Source organism: Halichoeres trimaculatus, unplaced genomic scaffold (genome assembly GCF_033239565.1).
Source record: "Halichoeres trimaculatus isolate MK-OKI-2021-1 unplaced genomic scaffold, fHalTri1.1 fHalTri1_scaffold_2, whole genome shotgun sequence".
Lineage (NCBI taxonomy): Eukaryota > Metazoa > Chordata > Actinopteri > Labriformes > Labridae > Halichoeres > Halichoeres trimaculatus.
The window spans coordinates 16,143,501-16,159,816 of record NW_027437180.1 but is presented as its reverse complement, the minus strand read 5'-3'; the positions used below and the strand labels follow the sequence as shown (position 1 = coordinate 16,159,816).

General features: G+C 39.4%; 3 protein-coding genes across 4 annotated transcripts in view; 1 reads left to right on the top strand and 2 right to left on the bottom strand.

Moving 5' to 3' along the window:
- Positions 1-510: 510 nt before the first annotated feature.
- On the bottom strand, positions 511-4,776 carry tmem109 (transmembrane protein 109). Its single transcript, XM_074697411.1, has 3 exons — positions 4,461-4,776; positions 1,179-1,281; positions 511-1,063 (listed from the first exon to the last, which is right to left on the bottom strand). The coding sequence occupies exons 1-3, from the start codon at positions 4,671-4,673 to the stop codon at positions 690-692; spliced, it is 690 nt and encodes a 229-aa protein (XP_074553512.1). The 5' UTR covers positions 4,674-4,776; the 3' UTR covers positions 511-689.
- Positions 4,777-6,916: 2,140 nt separating this feature from the next.
- On the bottom strand, positions 6,917-10,854 carry LOC141786655 (pinopsin). The gene is made up of 8 exons (XM_074665217.1): positions 10,845-10,854; positions 9,271-9,410; positions 9,060-9,123; positions 8,800-8,925; positions 8,419-8,557; positions 7,723-7,887; positions 7,212-7,296; positions 6,917-7,126 (listed from the first exon to the last, which is right to left on the bottom strand). Exons 1-8 carry the CDS (start codon positions 10,852-10,854, stop codon positions 6,917-6,919), a joined length of 939 nt encoding a protein of 312 aa, XP_074521318.1.
- ndufs8a (NADH:ubiquinone oxidoreductase core subunit S8a) overlaps positions 10,685-16,316 on the top strand; it is an 85,158-nt gene continuing 79,526 nt past the window's right edge. For both annotated transcript variants that reach the window (XM_074697434.1, XM_074697425.1), the window contains exons 1-7: positions 10,685-10,785; positions 11,301-11,365; positions 11,524-11,589; positions 11,675-11,764; positions 11,880-11,988; positions 12,168-12,231; positions 15,262-15,390. In XM_074697434.1, the coding sequence (XP_074553535.1) occupies positions 11,323-11,365; positions 11,524-11,589; positions 11,675-11,764; positions 11,880-11,988; positions 12,168-12,231; positions 15,262-15,390 (501 nt within the window). In that variant the 5' untranslated portion in view covers positions 10,685-10,785; positions 11,301-11,322. The remainder of the gene's footprint in view (positions 10,786-11,300; positions 11,366-11,523; positions 11,590-11,674; positions 11,765-11,879; positions 11,989-12,167; positions 12,232-15,261; positions 15,391-16,316) is intronic.

Genomic DNA, 16,316 nt, shown 5'->3' with positions numbered 1-16,316 from the left:
AAACAGATTACCATGCACAGACTACAGATTGACAAACAGAGATCAACATACACACAGTCACATAGATTAACATACAGATATGAGATCAAAACACCCACACTGCAGTTCTCAGATTATCACAGACTGATTCATTCAGAGAAACATTTGTGCGAAAGACAGAAAAACATTTTCCTAAAATTAAAAAGCTAATCTAAATATGATCTGATTATAATTCAGTTGTTGATCTGATCACTAATATTTTTTTTTTGTTTTATCATTAATCTGATTATTTATCTGTCTTTAGATTGTATTATTACTCTGATTAAAATGTGATTCAGTCTGATTAATTCTGATTATTAACATAATTTAATCTATCAATTATATGATTATTCATGTAACTATTAATTGAGTAAAATTCATATATTTATCTTTATTTAATACTAATTTAATGTGATAATAAATCTAAATTAATCTGAATTTTTAGTAGTTTTATCTGATTTTTTTATGACATAAGATTTTTAATCTTTTTATAATTCTGATGTAGTTTTATTATTTATCAGAAAATTAATATGTTTTAATAGGACTCAATCTGGGGTAATTTAATCATGGCTGTATTAATTAATCTGATGGAATCTGTGCATTATTTTGATTTATAATTAGATTGTTTTGATGATTTCTGTCAGAGATAACCCCACAGAAAACCACACCCCTCACTCCTCTTTCCTCCTCCTCTTCTCCATCTCTCTGAGCCTCCTCTCCAGAGTCTTCACCTGCTGCTCCAGATGAGCAGTTTTATCGGCTGCGCTGGAGCCGCGCCCCGACCCCACACCCAATAAGACACAGACAAATACCAACACAGCCAATCGCATGGCGGTGGTCTCTGAGCTCGCCTCGTGGTCACTTAAGATGAGTCCGAAACAGCCCACAGCCATAGCCAATTTCAGCAGCCAGAGAGTCCGCCTTAGAGTAGAGGCAACCAATCGAAGAATGAGGGACAGCAGCCAGTAGCCAATCAGAGCAAGGACAACCCACTTTGCCACAAAGATCAGACCATCAGGTGTGACTCTGTCCACGGGGACGTTCACTGATCAAATGTAGACAGCAGATAAATGGATCAGTATTAGTGTGTGTGTGTGTGTGTGTGTGTGTGTGTGTGTGTGTGTGTGTGTGTGTGTGTGTGTGTGTGTGTGTGTGTTTACCATGGACTCCAGCTGTCTCCAGGAGGTTTGAAATGTACTTTAAGAGAACATTCAGGCCACCAGCGAAACTTCCTGCAACTACGCCGAGAACCTGAGAGAAGGCCTGTGGGTAAGAAGAAACAGCTTAAAGACCTTGTTGATTAGATAAAGGTAAAGTGGAGTTCTGATCACTTTTGAGGACCTCATGGACTCAAGAGCCTTTCTGAACTTGTGCAGCAGGTCCCCTCATCCTGCAGCAGGTAAACAGGCTGTAACATAATCCTTGATGGATCAAAGTGTGTCTAGTGAAAGTTCTTGTTTGTGTCCCTGACTCAAACAAGATTGTTACTTTTATGCCCCATTTCCACCAAGCGGTCCTTCCGGTTTGGATCAGTACGGTTTGGTACGGGTTGGATCAGTGAAGCCTGATCCTGTTTGCATTTCCACAGCCAACCATTCCCTCCTTGGTAGGCTAAGCTGAATCCTGATAGCCATGTTAGTTAGGTAATTGTGTAAATCCAGCAAAGGAGAAAAACTCAACACAGTAAACAAAGAGCTAAGATGGAAGACATCCAGTAATTTGTCTTCTTGTGATTGGCATGTGGCTCTTAGTTACAAAGACCAATCAAGCTTTGTTTCGGAGATGACTGTGTGCCACCAGGAAAAATATGGCAGCTGCTGTCGTTACATAAGTGGTGATTCTTTCAACCAATCAACAGCCTGCAGTGTTTCTAGCTCCACCTTCTGGGGTTGGATCAGTATGTCTAGCACCCTGATAGAAAGGTACTAAAAAGTGGGACGGCATGGGTTGGTAATTTGGGGACCTGTCCTTGGATTAGTCGATGGAAACCCCACAAAATGCGTGCTGTACAAAGACAAACAGAACTGAACTACTTGGTGGAAATGTGGCTGAAGAATCTGGAAGATTCAGAGTATAGCACAAAATCCAGGTGGGTTGAAGCCGAGTTAAGTTTCCACAGTCAGTGATGGTCGTCTACTGCTGTTGGTCAATTCTACATCATGCTTCTTTGCTAAAAAGCTGTATGAAGATGTTGATTTCATTTTCTGGACTTGACATCTGCCCACTCCGCCAAAAGTACTTAAAGTTGGACACAAGCTAACCATGATATTTCTGAGCTTAGTGAGTCAGCAAACTCACCTGAGCCTGAGAATTGATGAGGTACTGTCAAGATGAAGATGAGAGAGACAAAAGACCCAGATACTCAGACAAGCTGAAGGCTACAAAAAGCAACCTGGGCGTCCATAACACCTATGCAGAGCTATAGGCTGATGGCCTCTATTACACACAACACTGATGCAGTAATTCATGCAAAAAGACCTTGAACAAAGAATAGAGTACATATCCATGGCTTTTAGTCACGTGAGTTTTTTTTTTTTTTGCGGTTGCTTTCTCGTTGACTGTTGCGCCATCAACTGGCTGTTCAGCTCTATTTAGTCAGTGAGCAAAAAAAATGGTCAGATGAAAATCTCTGGACTTTCTGCTGACAGGCAGAACTAATTGGATATTTCTATGTTTGGAGTTTCACTTACCTCTGAGCACCTTCACTAAACTCTGCTGGAAATCACAAACAAGTATTTCCCAAATCTATATGCTCGCCATATTATCCACAGCCTCTTCTGACTAAACAGAGTCCCCTTCTGTCATGTAAGAGCACTGAAGCTTACTCAAAGTTGAACATGCCAAAGAAAAAAAGCTGTTCCTGATCACAGGGAATTTATGTTACCAACTTTATTTTTCCAAGGGTTAGGATTATAATAAATGTCAGATGGTTACTGTAACCTAATGTAACAATAAAAACGCTTATTTCACTTGAATAATTTAATGAAATTATGCTCTGTGCAGATTTAATTCAGCTTGAGCTCTGCAACTCTACATGTAAGTAGAAAGATGTCAATGTGGTAATTTTGGCTTTACTGTTGTTACAGAAAGCTAAAACTGAAGATTACATGACAATGAAAAAAAGGTTTTGGATAACAAAGTCAGAAATTAATGTAAGTAAATTTTTAAAGTTGAGAGGATAAAGTCATAAATTCATTAAAAAAGGTTTAAAATAAGAAGGATAAAGTTACAAATTAAAGGGCACGGATGGCTAGAATACTCCTTGGTACATAGTGTAATAAAAAGCCCTTGAATCTCACTCTCAGGCGCATCTTAAAGTTGGTTTCTGAAGTGTTGCTTGAAGTCACATGAAACCTGACATGCTTTCCAGAAGGCCAGCATTTCTGTATTAAACATCCCCTTCAAGGTCTTATGTAATATCATAATTTCATGAAATACTGAATTATGGGTGTTCATTAACTGTAAGCCATAATCATCAAAATTAAAAAAAGAAAATTTATGTGTCACTTTGTAGTGACATCCCAGTTCAAAAATAATGACACTATTTAAAATGTAAATAACATAAGAGCTGTGCTGCTCCTCAGTTCAAAACACTTATAATGCACTCCTCGCTGCTCTTATACTTATGTGTGAATACCATTTGCACCTATTATAAACCTACCTCTGTCAGCATTTAATAATCCTCTCTGCACAATACTTCTAGCTATTTTGCACCCATCATGCTGATCTTCAATACTCAAGTTATTTAGTATTTAATGGCATTTTAATATTTAGTATCTCAGATTTATAGTATTCCATTAGCTAACTAATTGTTTTCAACTTTTTTTTTTATTTTCTTAGATTTAGAATTTAGGCATTTTAAACAGTAGACGAATTAAAATTTGATTTGTGATACTGTCTGTTTGTTGTCATCTGAGTTTACTGCTCTACGTGCCTTTAATTGCCCCTTGGTGATAGTTTTTTGACTTCGAATTTGAACCTGAACACAATGATAGGTAAATTTCATTAATTGTTTCCACAGTGCAACAGACAACTCACCTGTGTTTGCATATTTAAATGCGTGTGTGTGTCCCTAAATCACCCAGACAAGTTCAAACTCGACAAGAGCTCTAAATTAACGAGAACGGTCTCTTGTGGAGACAGGTTTAACTCGTAACTAGATCAGAAAGACAGCGTGGAACTTATGAATGGAAACAGGAAGTGACGTTGCATACTGTCTTTTACGGACCCTGACTACATCAAAATCCCCGTATGCCATTAAAATGCTGACTGGTCCAGAATTCGTGATTTCATATTCTGATCTCATTATCATCCAAACTGGTCAGAGCTGATCCACAGCCCGTGTCTCTGTGTCCCTTAAGTACCCAGTCTCTGCTCTGCCCCTCCTCACCAATTCACCACTTACCTGAACTCTATTCAAACTTTCCGTCCGAACATCTCACCTTCTGCACAGACACCACCGTCTGCTCTCCGGCAACTCTACCCAGGTAAGCCCTACCCTCCTCAGCCAGCTCAGTGAGGGCGGTCCGGATGTCCTGGATCATCCCGGACCCGGAGTGGCTTTCCAACACTTTTTCCCCCCAAACAGAGCTCGCCAGCCCGCAGAGGAGCAGCCAAACCCCGCTGAAAGCTGTCCGCGCGGATCGGGCAGACATCCTGTAAAAGTACCGTTCAAACAAAAAACAAAATACACCTTAAATCCAAGGGAGTCCCAGGTAGACACGGAGGGATGACGGGACTCAAAATAAAAAAGAAAGGAGTTACCGTACTAACTTTCACAGGGTTACACGAGCGCCCCCCAGCGGGGTGAATGAGTAGGTTCATCTATCCCCCCCATAAGCGCTGGTTGACAGATTTTTCTTGGTCATTTTGGTCCATTTCCCACTGAATTAATCAAAATTCTCAAAGCTGTTTGTTCAACCTCCACAAAATTTAGTCATTTGTGCATATCATGGTCGCAGTTTCCCATTCATTTTAGAAAATTACAGATGCTTTTTTTGCAACGATTGCTTTCATACACTTCTCTGTTGTTTTATAACATTATCATTTGCTAATTTCACGCCAATTAAAAAAACAAACAAAACAAAACAAAAACAAAAACAAAAAACAAACAAAATAAATTAAATTAAATTAAAACTCTACTTGTGAATTCTGGGTATTCATTCCCTATAAAACTAATAGTCCTTTCATTACATGAGTAATTACATACAAACACGTCCAACTAGTTGTCAAAATTTGTCGAGCATTTATTATTATTATTATAATCATTATTTCTATTATTATTATTATTATTATTATTATTATTATTATTATTATTATTATTATTATTATTAATAATAATAATAATAATCTTTTTAAATTTATTTTTAAATTTCTTGACTATTTTTTTTCCTGAAAAAGCAAAACAACAATGATGAAAACATAAGTATGTGTGTGAAGCATTATCTGTAACCAATGATGAGCCACTTCTCCACCAACACTCAGAGCTGAATCCCATGAATCCCCACTTGGCAAGCATACATGCACCAAGTAGGATATTGTGTGAACCATTTCTATATGACTTAGACACAGCACATAGGCTGATGAAATTAGGGCTGTGTGTGTGTGTGTGTGTGTGTGTGTGTGTGTGTGTGTGTGTGTGTGTGTGTGTGTGTGTGTGTGTGTGTGTGTGTGTGTGTGTGTATTGGATAGTAACTCAGCACTAGATAATTAATGCTGCATTACTGTCATTGTGTTACACAAAAAGCTTACAGTGGGCACTTTTTACATTTGTGTCTTCACTTTCTACACCCTTTAGACCATTTCCCCTGTCACTGGATATATAATCAGCTGTTATTTTAGTTTTTTAGATTGTTAGTTATATACCTGTGGTTATTTTGATCAAAGCAACTCAAAAAGTGTAATGCATTACAATTCAAAGACAGTAATAATGTAACTAATTACTTTTAAATGACAGTAACTACTAATATATATTATGCAGCATCATCTTTTGGGAGCAACTTGCCCAACGTTGGTCCTCTGATAATACTTATCCAATGGCATAGACATAAAAACCCCATAGAATGCACACATATAACACAACATTAACATTTGTATTTGCACAATAAGTTCAATGCATATTTTATAGCAGGTCACACAGTAAAGCTAGTGTTGTGCACTTTTATTAAAGGGGGCTTTATTTTAGAAAGTTCAATTTTCTCTTGTCTTCAAACTTATATGTGTTGGATGAACAAATGCTCTATCAATAAACTTCTGTCATGCTATGTTTTCAAGGTGTTTTGTTTAAAAAAACAAACAAATGAATAGATGGGCACAATAAACCTTGGAATTAGAATAGTGATAACAGGCAGATACAGCTCCAATGTTTACCTGTGATGCTAACGCTCAGGTTTTAACCCCAGTTGTTACCAGTGATGCTAACAAATGTAAATGATAAAGCCCAAATATTAAGCTGTATTACTTTGCTAATGTTTGATCCCCAATGTTTACAAATGATGCTAATGAATGCTAATATCTATTCCCCTCATGATTACCACTGGTTCTAACCTAACAAAAGCAAATGTTACAGCAAAAATGTGTACATAAGATGATATTGAATGCACACGTGAGAGCCCCAATGTTTATGATACTTCGCTATTGTTTCTACTGAAATGTTGGTGATGTGTTATACTTAATGTTTTGGGGTTTCTTTTTTTTTTTTTTTGGGGGGGGGGGGGGGGGGGGGGTACAATTACGTTTCAGCCCAAATGCCTATGAATGATCAAATGAACAAAAGCTAAAGAACATTGATATCTTACAAACAATATTAACTATGATGCTAACTAATGCTAAGGTGTAGCCCCTTTTGTCAACTTACGATGATAATGAATGTTTTTAAATTTTTATAACATCTGAAGATTCAAAGGTCATGCTTGTTGATGGCTGTCAGAACTGGCTCTGACAGTGGCTTCCTACTGGTCCAGAGCAGAGAAAGGCCCGCCTCTCTGTAGTCCTGGTTGGTGCAATAGATCAAAGGGTTTAGTCCACAGTCCAGGTATGACATCACTGATGACAAAGTCCTCAACCAATCAGGTGCAGGTGACAGATCCATCCGACCCAGCAGGATCAGCTGTTTGACAGACAGACAGTGTTGGTGTGTGTGTGTTTCCATGTGTGGTTTCTTTTCTTAGGTAATGTAATGTTTATGTTTATACCTCAGAGACCACAAACGGGGTGTAACAGAACACATATGAAGCTACCAGCAGAGGAGTGACATCAGACAGGTCTGACTCTTCATCACTGAAACACAAGTAACAACACAAGACAAACAAAGTCCTGTAATCATGGTAGATTAAGATAAGATAAGACTCCTTATCTTGTCTTGATGTTGGGTTTCTGCTAATAATATTTTATTAACATTTACGGGTCTAGACCTGTAAATGTTTTTGTAAAGTGTCTTGAGATAACATTTGTTATGATTTCGCGCTACACAAATAAAAATTGATTGATTGATCGAAGAGGTCACACATCTGCACCTGGGTAACTTCAAAGGCAAGAGAGACATGTTAGCATGTTTGTCTGACATGAGCCTGAATGTGTTGTTGTTGTTGTTGTTGTTGTTGTTGTCTGCATTAAGGTCACCCTGACACTAATACACTAAAAAGAAACCTGCAGAAGGTAAAGACTCAACTGTCCTCTATGTGAACATATTCAAGGTTGATTTACCTGCTGCAGGTGTATCCACAGCTGCAGATACTCAGCAGAGAGCAAATGATGATGATGATGAAGGGGACAAAGATGCAGACAGAGAATGCACACAGGATGTAGACCGACATGTCTGAGTAGCTGTTCTCCCAAAACACAGCACACAACATCTCTGCTGGGTCATACCTGAGGAGACAGGGGTCAAGATGAGACAAGGGGAAGGGGACAGGAGGTGCAGAGGAAACAAGGATGAAGACATGAAACAAGGACATAAGGATATGGTAACAAGGTCATAAAGAAGGAATAAAGACAAAAAAATGAGGAGAGAGAATACATTAAGGAGACATATTCAAGACAACTACTTGAGGAAGAGCGATCATATACAAAAACATGGGTGAGGCAGATCACAGACAAAGGCAAGAGGGAGAACAAAAGGCAAAGACATTAGACAGACTGAAGTGAAGACATAAAAGAGACTGTTTGAAGATTGAGACAAGATGAAGACAGAATATAGACAAAGGGCAGAGGGAAAACAGATTGTAAAATCAAACACAAGGAAGACTGACTACAAAGACATGAGGGAGACTTTCAGTAACTAATCACACGCGAAACGGATCCAAAAACAAGACATGAGGAAGACAGATTAAGAAAGAAGATCTGAAGGGAGACAGGTTAGAGACATTAGGGCTTTTCTGGAGCTGCAGACTGGTAACACACTTTATCCAGTTGTAGACCACAGGTACACTCCCAAACACCACACCTGTCAACCAGGAGGCCAAACATACTGTCACCATGACACCAAACACAGCACCTGCTGTGGATGCTGGGCCAATCAACCGCTGGATAGACAAGACAGCTGAGCGAAGACACAAACAAACAATGAATAAAAAACATCTGAGTTTCACTGACGGATTGATATAAAGATTTTTTCTACCTTTGTTTTTGTCACTGACATTAGACTGAACAAACTCAGCAAACACACTTACATAATTTTAACTGTCAGATGATTTAACTTATATTACTGCCTGTTAAGTTATCTGTGACTACATGAGAAATAAGAGGAGCAGAAAAGAAGAGAGGTGATGAAGATGAGGATACCTATGCTCCCTATAGAGGAGGAGATGAAGGCAAACTTTAGTAAGCTGACAATCTCACACCATGGTGACCCTTGACCTCCTGTCAACATAGCAAAGAAGGACCCGGAGATAATGAGGACTGAGCAACCTTCAGACAGAGAGAGACAGAGACCACCTGGGATTAACCTGTGCTGCTGCGTCAGTTAACATCATGCTTATTAATGGATGGCTGAACACTGAATAGATATAGAAATATTAATTTAATGCACTCATTATTCATACCAAAATCAGACATAGTGAGGCTGAAGAGGGGCAGCCAGTACCGACAGCAGAACTGACCTCTGCACTGAAATTGAACAATAGAAGCAGAGATGTGATCAAACTGTAAAGATGTGAGAACATCATGTGACCCCCCCCCCAAAAAAAAAAAATAAAAAAAAAAACCTAAACAAAACAAAACAAACAAACAAATAAGTAAATAAATAAACCTTACCAGGACTTTGACCACCAGGACCAGAGTGTTACCCAGAGCCCCTATCACCATCTCCACACCCAGCACCACCACCAGCAGCCATTTCTCTGCCACTGGCCACGGACGCTCCACCTGCACAGTCACATTCACTGAGCTGCTCACTACCAGAGAGGAACACCACCATCAATTAACCATCAGGTCTGTGTTGTGTCGTTAAACCAGAATGTCGCGACAGACAGTCTCAATCTGACAGCATAGAATTTAAACAGTAATTATAATTAAGATGTATAAAGTTATGACTTAGTGTCACAGTCTCATTCTTACAGTATATTTATAAACAGTATATAAAATTATACTGTAAAATGTTATGGCTTACTGTTACAATCTCAGTCTAACAGTAAATATTTACCAATACAAATAATTTAAATATATAAAGTGATGTTTAACATTTCAAAAATTAAATGATAAACAATTTACACAACAATTGCATATAAAGTGATAACTTACTGTCACAGCCTACCAATACAAGGATAGGTTTTTATTCTTCTCGATTTTCATTCATTTTATTCAACTATAATATATAAAGTGATGACTAACTGTAACAGTATAAAAGTCTTACTGTTTAATATTAAACAGTATATATCTTAAAAACATAAAGTCACGGCTTACTGTCAGTCTCAGCCAAGCTGCAGTCACCAAGAGTTTACTGGAGACTGATTCTGTTTGATCATCAAAACAGCTTAATTGGAAATCACACACTCCACTGACTGTGTGTGTTTGTGTGTCTGAATGTGTTCCATCTATCCATAAACCAATCCTCCTTTTTCATCTATCTCTTTCTCTTTTTGTATATGTCAATGTAGGTAGGTATATACATAAGGCTCTATTTAACATAGGGTAGAGCCATCACAAGGAGATAATGTTATTTCCTTTAAAATAATGGAATCACCCCCTCAAGTCTGGATATCAACCCTATCCAGCAAATTTGGACGTGCTGTAAAATAAAGTGAGCAGGTCTATTGTACATTCACAGGAGAACCTTTTGTTTGAGTTGCAGAAAACATGGGTGAACATTAGAATTTGAGCTCTCAGGTAATATGTTGATACCATGCTAGAGACATATGCTGCTTTAATTGCTGTAAACACTACGAAGTATTTAAATTACATGCAATAAAAACACCAGGACTCACTTCAAGGGATGTTATTTTGTGCTCAGAGATTTTTGTGCTCAGAGGCTTTTATAAAACATAGCAGGTGAGAAGCTGTGAACGGTGAAAATTCACAAATAAACCTATTTGGTCGTGTAACCATAGTCAAGGGGCTTTCTGAATTTTTTTCATTTTACTGCTTTTCCAGTTTATCTTCTCAGAATGCGACTGCCGGCCATAGACTGTAAATGTTTTTTTTTTTTTTTTACAGCCTATGCTGCCGGTGACGTTGATGTCGTCATCACGCAGTGTAACTTCCGGCTCACGCAAGGTGCGTTCCGTAATCCGTCCGCTGTTCTGGTTCAGAAGGCCAAATAGCGACAGAGCGGTGAGTTATAACATTTGAATTTCATAATTATACATTAATTATTTGAGTAAAATATGTACTTGCATCCATTCAGATCGTTGATTTACTATATTATACACCCAAGCTTTAACCTGTCTAAATTAGCTTGAGTGACTTCACCTCAAGAGACCTCCGTTCAAAAGTCCTTGACAGCTTCAGCCGGCTAGCCTGTTAGCTTAGCTGAGCAATCAACTTTTATGTTCACAACTTCACGATATAGAGTTGAACACATGAATAAAATATACTGTTTTCAGAGCAGCAGCTCATTTGAACTCACTGTACGTGCGTAGGTATGAATGTGTGTGAGTGCTAAGTCTGCTGCACAGATTTAGCTTCAGTGCTAACAGCTAGCCTTATGGGTTAGCTTAGGTCAAGAACTCAGCGGCCACACACTAACTCACCCACCAGCACACTGCGGGTAAAGTGTTTGTGCTTAAGTCTTTTAAGTTTTTCAATTTATTAGTAAATCTAAGTTGCCATATCTTTGTCTGTGTCAGGGTTTTGGAGCTCGGAGACGTGATGGCAGCTTCACTGCGGTTATTTTACTCCGTGAGCAGACCAGGTAAGCTCAATACACTAACACCTGTTGAAATGACACACTCACACCTACAACTGCTGTTTGAGTGACTGACAACACACTTACTCACACTCAGCATTAAACACACTATCCGAGAATCAAGTGTGTGCATCAAAACACTGACAGGTTGTTCTTACGTTCAGGCTCTTTTGGGGTCTCTCAGACTCTGCTCAGGTCCTTCAGTGTGTCCTCACAGAGAGCTGGATTCAGTGAGTATAGAAAACACACAAACACACAATGAGGAATGCTGAGAGTTGTGTTGAATAACCATTTATTTTTTATGTTTGTGTGTAGAGTATGTTAATGCCCAGGAGGTTTCTACAGACATGAAGTCAATCACAGACCGAGCAGCTCAGACCCTGCTGTGGACAGAGCTTTTCAGAGGTCAGATCACAGACACATACACATCTGATCTTGTTAGAATCATAAAGGTGATGACAATCAACAGAAAAACCTCTTGTATAATTTTTAATCTGTTTGTGATGATTCTCATAATCAGGTCTGGGGATGACAATGAGTTACCTGTTCAGGGAGCCGGCCACCATCAACTACCCATTTGAGAAAGGACCTCTGTCACCTCGCTTCAGAGGAGAGCACGCTCTACGAAGGTTAGGCACAGAGATACACACACAAACACACATAGATATACACATATACACATGGCCTCTGTGGGGTCCACTTCGTAGAGCTCTTCATAGACACACTTGACAGTAGCAGAAAATCCTCAGCTCAGATGAATCTGTCAAAATGAGTCTTCTCTAACATTGTGCTTATGATGTCACATTAGGTATCCTTCAGGGGAAGAGCGCTGCATTGCCTGCAAGCTGTGTGAAGCTATCTGTCCTGCACAGGTAAACACACAGACACACACATCTTTCCCCCAACTGGAAGAAATACTGCTAGAATAGATTAATATTGCCAGTGAAACACCTGAGGGTGAGTAGGAGCTGAGAGTAGTTGTAGGGATCTTTAAAGGGACGTGTTTCTTAATGTAAGCTCTAAATAAGAGGAACTCTCAAAAACAGTCAAAGTGAGCTCATATTTATATAAAAACCTGAACCAACCAACTCCCAGGTAAATAGATCAGTTAGCAGAGTGTGGCTAACTCCAGCTGCCTTCTGTCCTCCTTGGTTAAAGTTAACAGCAGCAATGGCGTGACCACTGTTGATGCAGGTGATGCAACTGTAAAGGGGCCGGCTGCAGAGAAGGGCCTGGGAATTCAATGGAAGTTAAGCACTGCTGCATGTAGCTGCATGTAGCTGTCCAGATGAGTGCACTGGAACAGTGGAACAGTGCAAAATGAGAAAACAGATACTTATAGTTTAGTAACATGGTAGAGTTTCACATAGAGCACTACAAGATCTCAGTTTCAGTACAGTTTATATCATGCAGCTATTATTTTTGATTTCACTACTGTATTGACACAAATATAGGACATGTTTTTTTTTTCCATTTAAAATAATGTGAAAAAGTGGGGTTGTCTTATAACCGCAGTCTAACCATTTTCACGTGCTGATAGTTGTCCAAGGTCACTCCATGACCACAACAGCAAAGGGTGCTAGCTTTTATTAAAGCCAGTGAGCTCACTGTGGCTGCAGTGATCTGTTAAACACAGCAGAGATGCAGTGACAGGAGATGAGAAATGGAGAGGTAGAGGAAAGTGGACCAAATGTTGAGTGAGTGAACAGACAACTGAGACGGTGTTACAATGCTAATGTTCAAATAATGATGGTCAGTGCAGCAGAGACGTTAAAACAACTGTCAGGCAGCCAAAAAATATGGAGTTGAAATTGAATGCTTTTTCAGAGGTTTTAACAGAGTTGCTGTTTTCTGTAAGGTAAGTCATTTGACTCCTGGTGTCAAACACTTGATGTAAATAAGGATCCATGGTGCAAACTGCCAAGCAGGCAGAACTTTATGATGCATTGTTACTGACAGGACCCACCTTGCAGTGAGGCCAAGAACTGACACGTTACGCTTCTGGTTAGCAGAACTAGTTACCGCAGCTTTTCAGTCCTGTCCTTATGGCAGCAGACATTTACCAGAGATACAGCTCCAGCTGGTGGAGGGAGGCTGAAATGCAGCTCAATTAAAACATATGACTGACACTTCAGACTTAAAGTAAGAAAAATATGAATACAAACAGTGATTCTTAAGAGAGTGCTGAGTGAGACGAAGCTGTGTCTCATAGTGTGTATTTCTGTGCTCACTATTTTGAGCGCACCTAATTTCAAACTGACAGCATGGAAAAATGTTGTACACTTTGATTTCTCAGTTGGCGCACTCAACTGTTCTAAAAGTTGAGGGTGAAAAACTGGACAGTTCTGGCCACTCTGGGTGCGTTCGAAAACTCCTTTTTGGTAAGGAACCTTCCTTACTAAAGGAATGACCCGGAAGTATTTCAGCATCGGCCATGATAAAGGCTGTTTGAATTCTCCAAACGTTAAGGAAAGGAAGGTCGTTGCTTCCTTTATTAGCTCCTTTAGCTAAGGAAACACTGGACCATCCTTTACAAAAGGAAAGGAGAAAGGATGCCCCACAATGCATTGTGGCAGCTGATGTATATAAATACGTCACCTGCCGAAGATGTACGGAAACATTGAGCTCTGTGTAGAACAGCTTGATAAGACATAACATTTTACTTTGTGTGTTTATGTTTTAGTTTTGAGGGACAATGAAGATATGTAGACAATACAGAGTAAACATTTGGGCAGGCATAAAGAAAAATATATACTTGAAAGATATATAAGATATCTGTTCATATCTTTAACATTTAATTTATTGGTGGACACTGGACAGATAAATAATTGCAAGTTATTATTTATAAAGCAGTCACTGTCAAGCATTTACTTTTCTCCATAATTACCCATAATGTTGATGAATATCAAACAATTGTGCTACTTGTTTCCTATATTAACATTATATACTAAATGACATATTTTCATCTGTCTGGATATATGAAGTTAATCATTCCAGTAATAAGACAGAACAATGGGGTCTCCAGTAAGGTTTATTATGAAACAATCAATAAAAGAAAGACATATTTGGTATTTTACAATCGTTCTCAATGATAATGTGTAAATAAAAGTAGATAAACATGTATTAGCAGGCTTAAGGTTGTAATATGTAAACATTTTACATTATGTACCCTAACCTTACAGCTGTGAGCAGAAAAGACAATGCATGGTCATAGAAAAAACACCTATTGTTGATGTTAACAGGTCACAAAACATCGCAGTGAGGTAAAGCAGATCTCAAGAGCGGTTGTTGTAGATCTCTTTTTCGGAACATTGCAGTTCGTCATGGCTTACAACGTCACAAGAAGCCATCATCGCATTAATATGACATAAAAGTGAAAGTGCAGTCGAATTCCTCTTTTACCGCAGTTCTCCTTTCCTTTCCTCTTACTCCCTCCTTTCCTTGACCCTGTGATGTTTTCCATCGGGGTTAAGGTAAAGTCGAAAGGAAAGGAGTTAGGAAGGAGTTTTCGAACGCACCCTCAGTGCTCACCATCTTGGCTACACTGAGGAAGGGGCAGGATGGATCAAACAATGGTTGATGGATGTAATCAGTGAAAAGCAGAACACCTGTGAACGGTTGTGAAATGTGACCGTCATTTCCAGTGATTGTAAAGCAGCAGTGTTTGATTTGAGACAACACTAGTCCGTAAGATTTTGTGCACTGCCCTAGTTAGTAGAGAGTGTGCACTGTGTACTTCGTGGAAGTGTACTCACAGGAGTAATTCATTTGAGACACAGCCATAGTTTGAGTCTTTAAATTTATTCATGTCTAGTTTTTTTGTTTTTAGGAGTTCACAACCACAGAATACAGCCACTTATAAATGGACATGCTGATGCAAAGTCTTGTTTGTGTGTGTTCAGGCCATCACCATAGAAGCAGAGACTCGGGCTGACGGCAGCAGGAGGACAACTCGCTACGACATCGACATGACCAAATGCATCTACTGCGGCTTCTGTCAAGAGGCGTGTCCTGTGGACGCCATCGTTGAGGTGTGTGTGTGTGTGTGTGTGTGTGTGTGTGTGTGTGTGTTTCAGTGTAGCACTCACAGGCTGTTTCCCAAAGTCAAGGTACCTTGCCTTGCCTTGGTCTGATGTGGGCGTGGGGTGGGCGTGGGCAGGCATCCACATCATCAGTCGATGCCCAAGTGCTGTTCCAATGTTCATGTCCTCCGGGGACATATGTCCTCCGTTTGGTTAGCATGTGGCTAATTGACCAAGGATACATAGGTGTATCCTTCGCTGCCTTGCCATGGCTTTAAATACCCAGCATGCAACGCTTGAATCTACAAAAAAGGAAAACAATGGAAGGAAAAGACGCACCAGCGGAGGCGCGTGGTAAATTCCAAATTAAATGTAAGAAACAAAATACACCTCTGAAAATAACTTATACCATGTCCACCACTTAACTCTTTTGTGTATCACTCACGTAACTATAATTTCTGAGAAGCTGCACCTGCAGAGTGTCAATGATGTGACAATAAAAAAGTGTAGAAAAGTGGCAAGCCATGACAGTATTTGTAGCCGTCTGAGCTCCTCCCAAAATATGCCTTTGTAGGCTGTTCCATTAGCATCTCCTTTTGAGCAGAGGCAGGACACTTGCCTTGGATTGGAAGGAAGTGGCTTCGGAGGCACTGCCTTCCAAGGCAAGGCAAGGCAAGGAACCTGTGCTTTGGGAAACAGCCACAGACTCTGTGTTGTGTTTTTTCCTGAAAGAGTTTGGAGCGAGTGTTGATTGTAATTAGCCTCTGATCATCATTCTCATACCTATTGTCGGTGCCTCCCAGAAATTTTATTTTCAAGACACTTTTCAGCCGTCTCCAAAATCATTCAACCCCATTAAAAAAAAAAGTTGATAAGAAAATGTGAAAACATTGAGCTGTTTGGGTGAAATGAATTGAACAAGAAGAATCTAGATT

Excerpts from the sequence above, each read along its gene's own strand:
- tmem109 (XM_074697411.1), bottom strand. The coding sequence starts at position 4,673 with ATGTCTGCCCGATCCGCGCGGACAGCTTTCAGCGGGGTTTGGCTGCTC. Across the intron at positions 1,282-4,460 it reads CGGTGGTGTCTGTGCAGAAG|GCCTTCTCTCAGGTTCTCGG; the intron begins GTGAGATGTTCG and ends TCTTACCCACAG. Across the intron at positions 1,064-1,178 it reads GGAGACAGCTGGAGTCCATG|TGAACGTCCCCGTGGACAGA; the intron begins GTAAACACACAC and ends ACATTTGATCAG.
- LOC141786655 (XM_074665217.1), bottom strand. Across the intron at positions 8,926-9,059 it reads CCTCACTATGTCTGATTTTG|GTTGCTCAGTCCTCATTATC; the intron begins GTATGAATAATG and ends CTCTGTCTGAAG. Across the intron at positions 8,558-8,799 it reads CTCCTCTATAGGGAGCATAG|CTGTCTTGTCTATCCAGCGG; the intron begins GTATCCTCATCT and ends GTCTTCGCTCAG.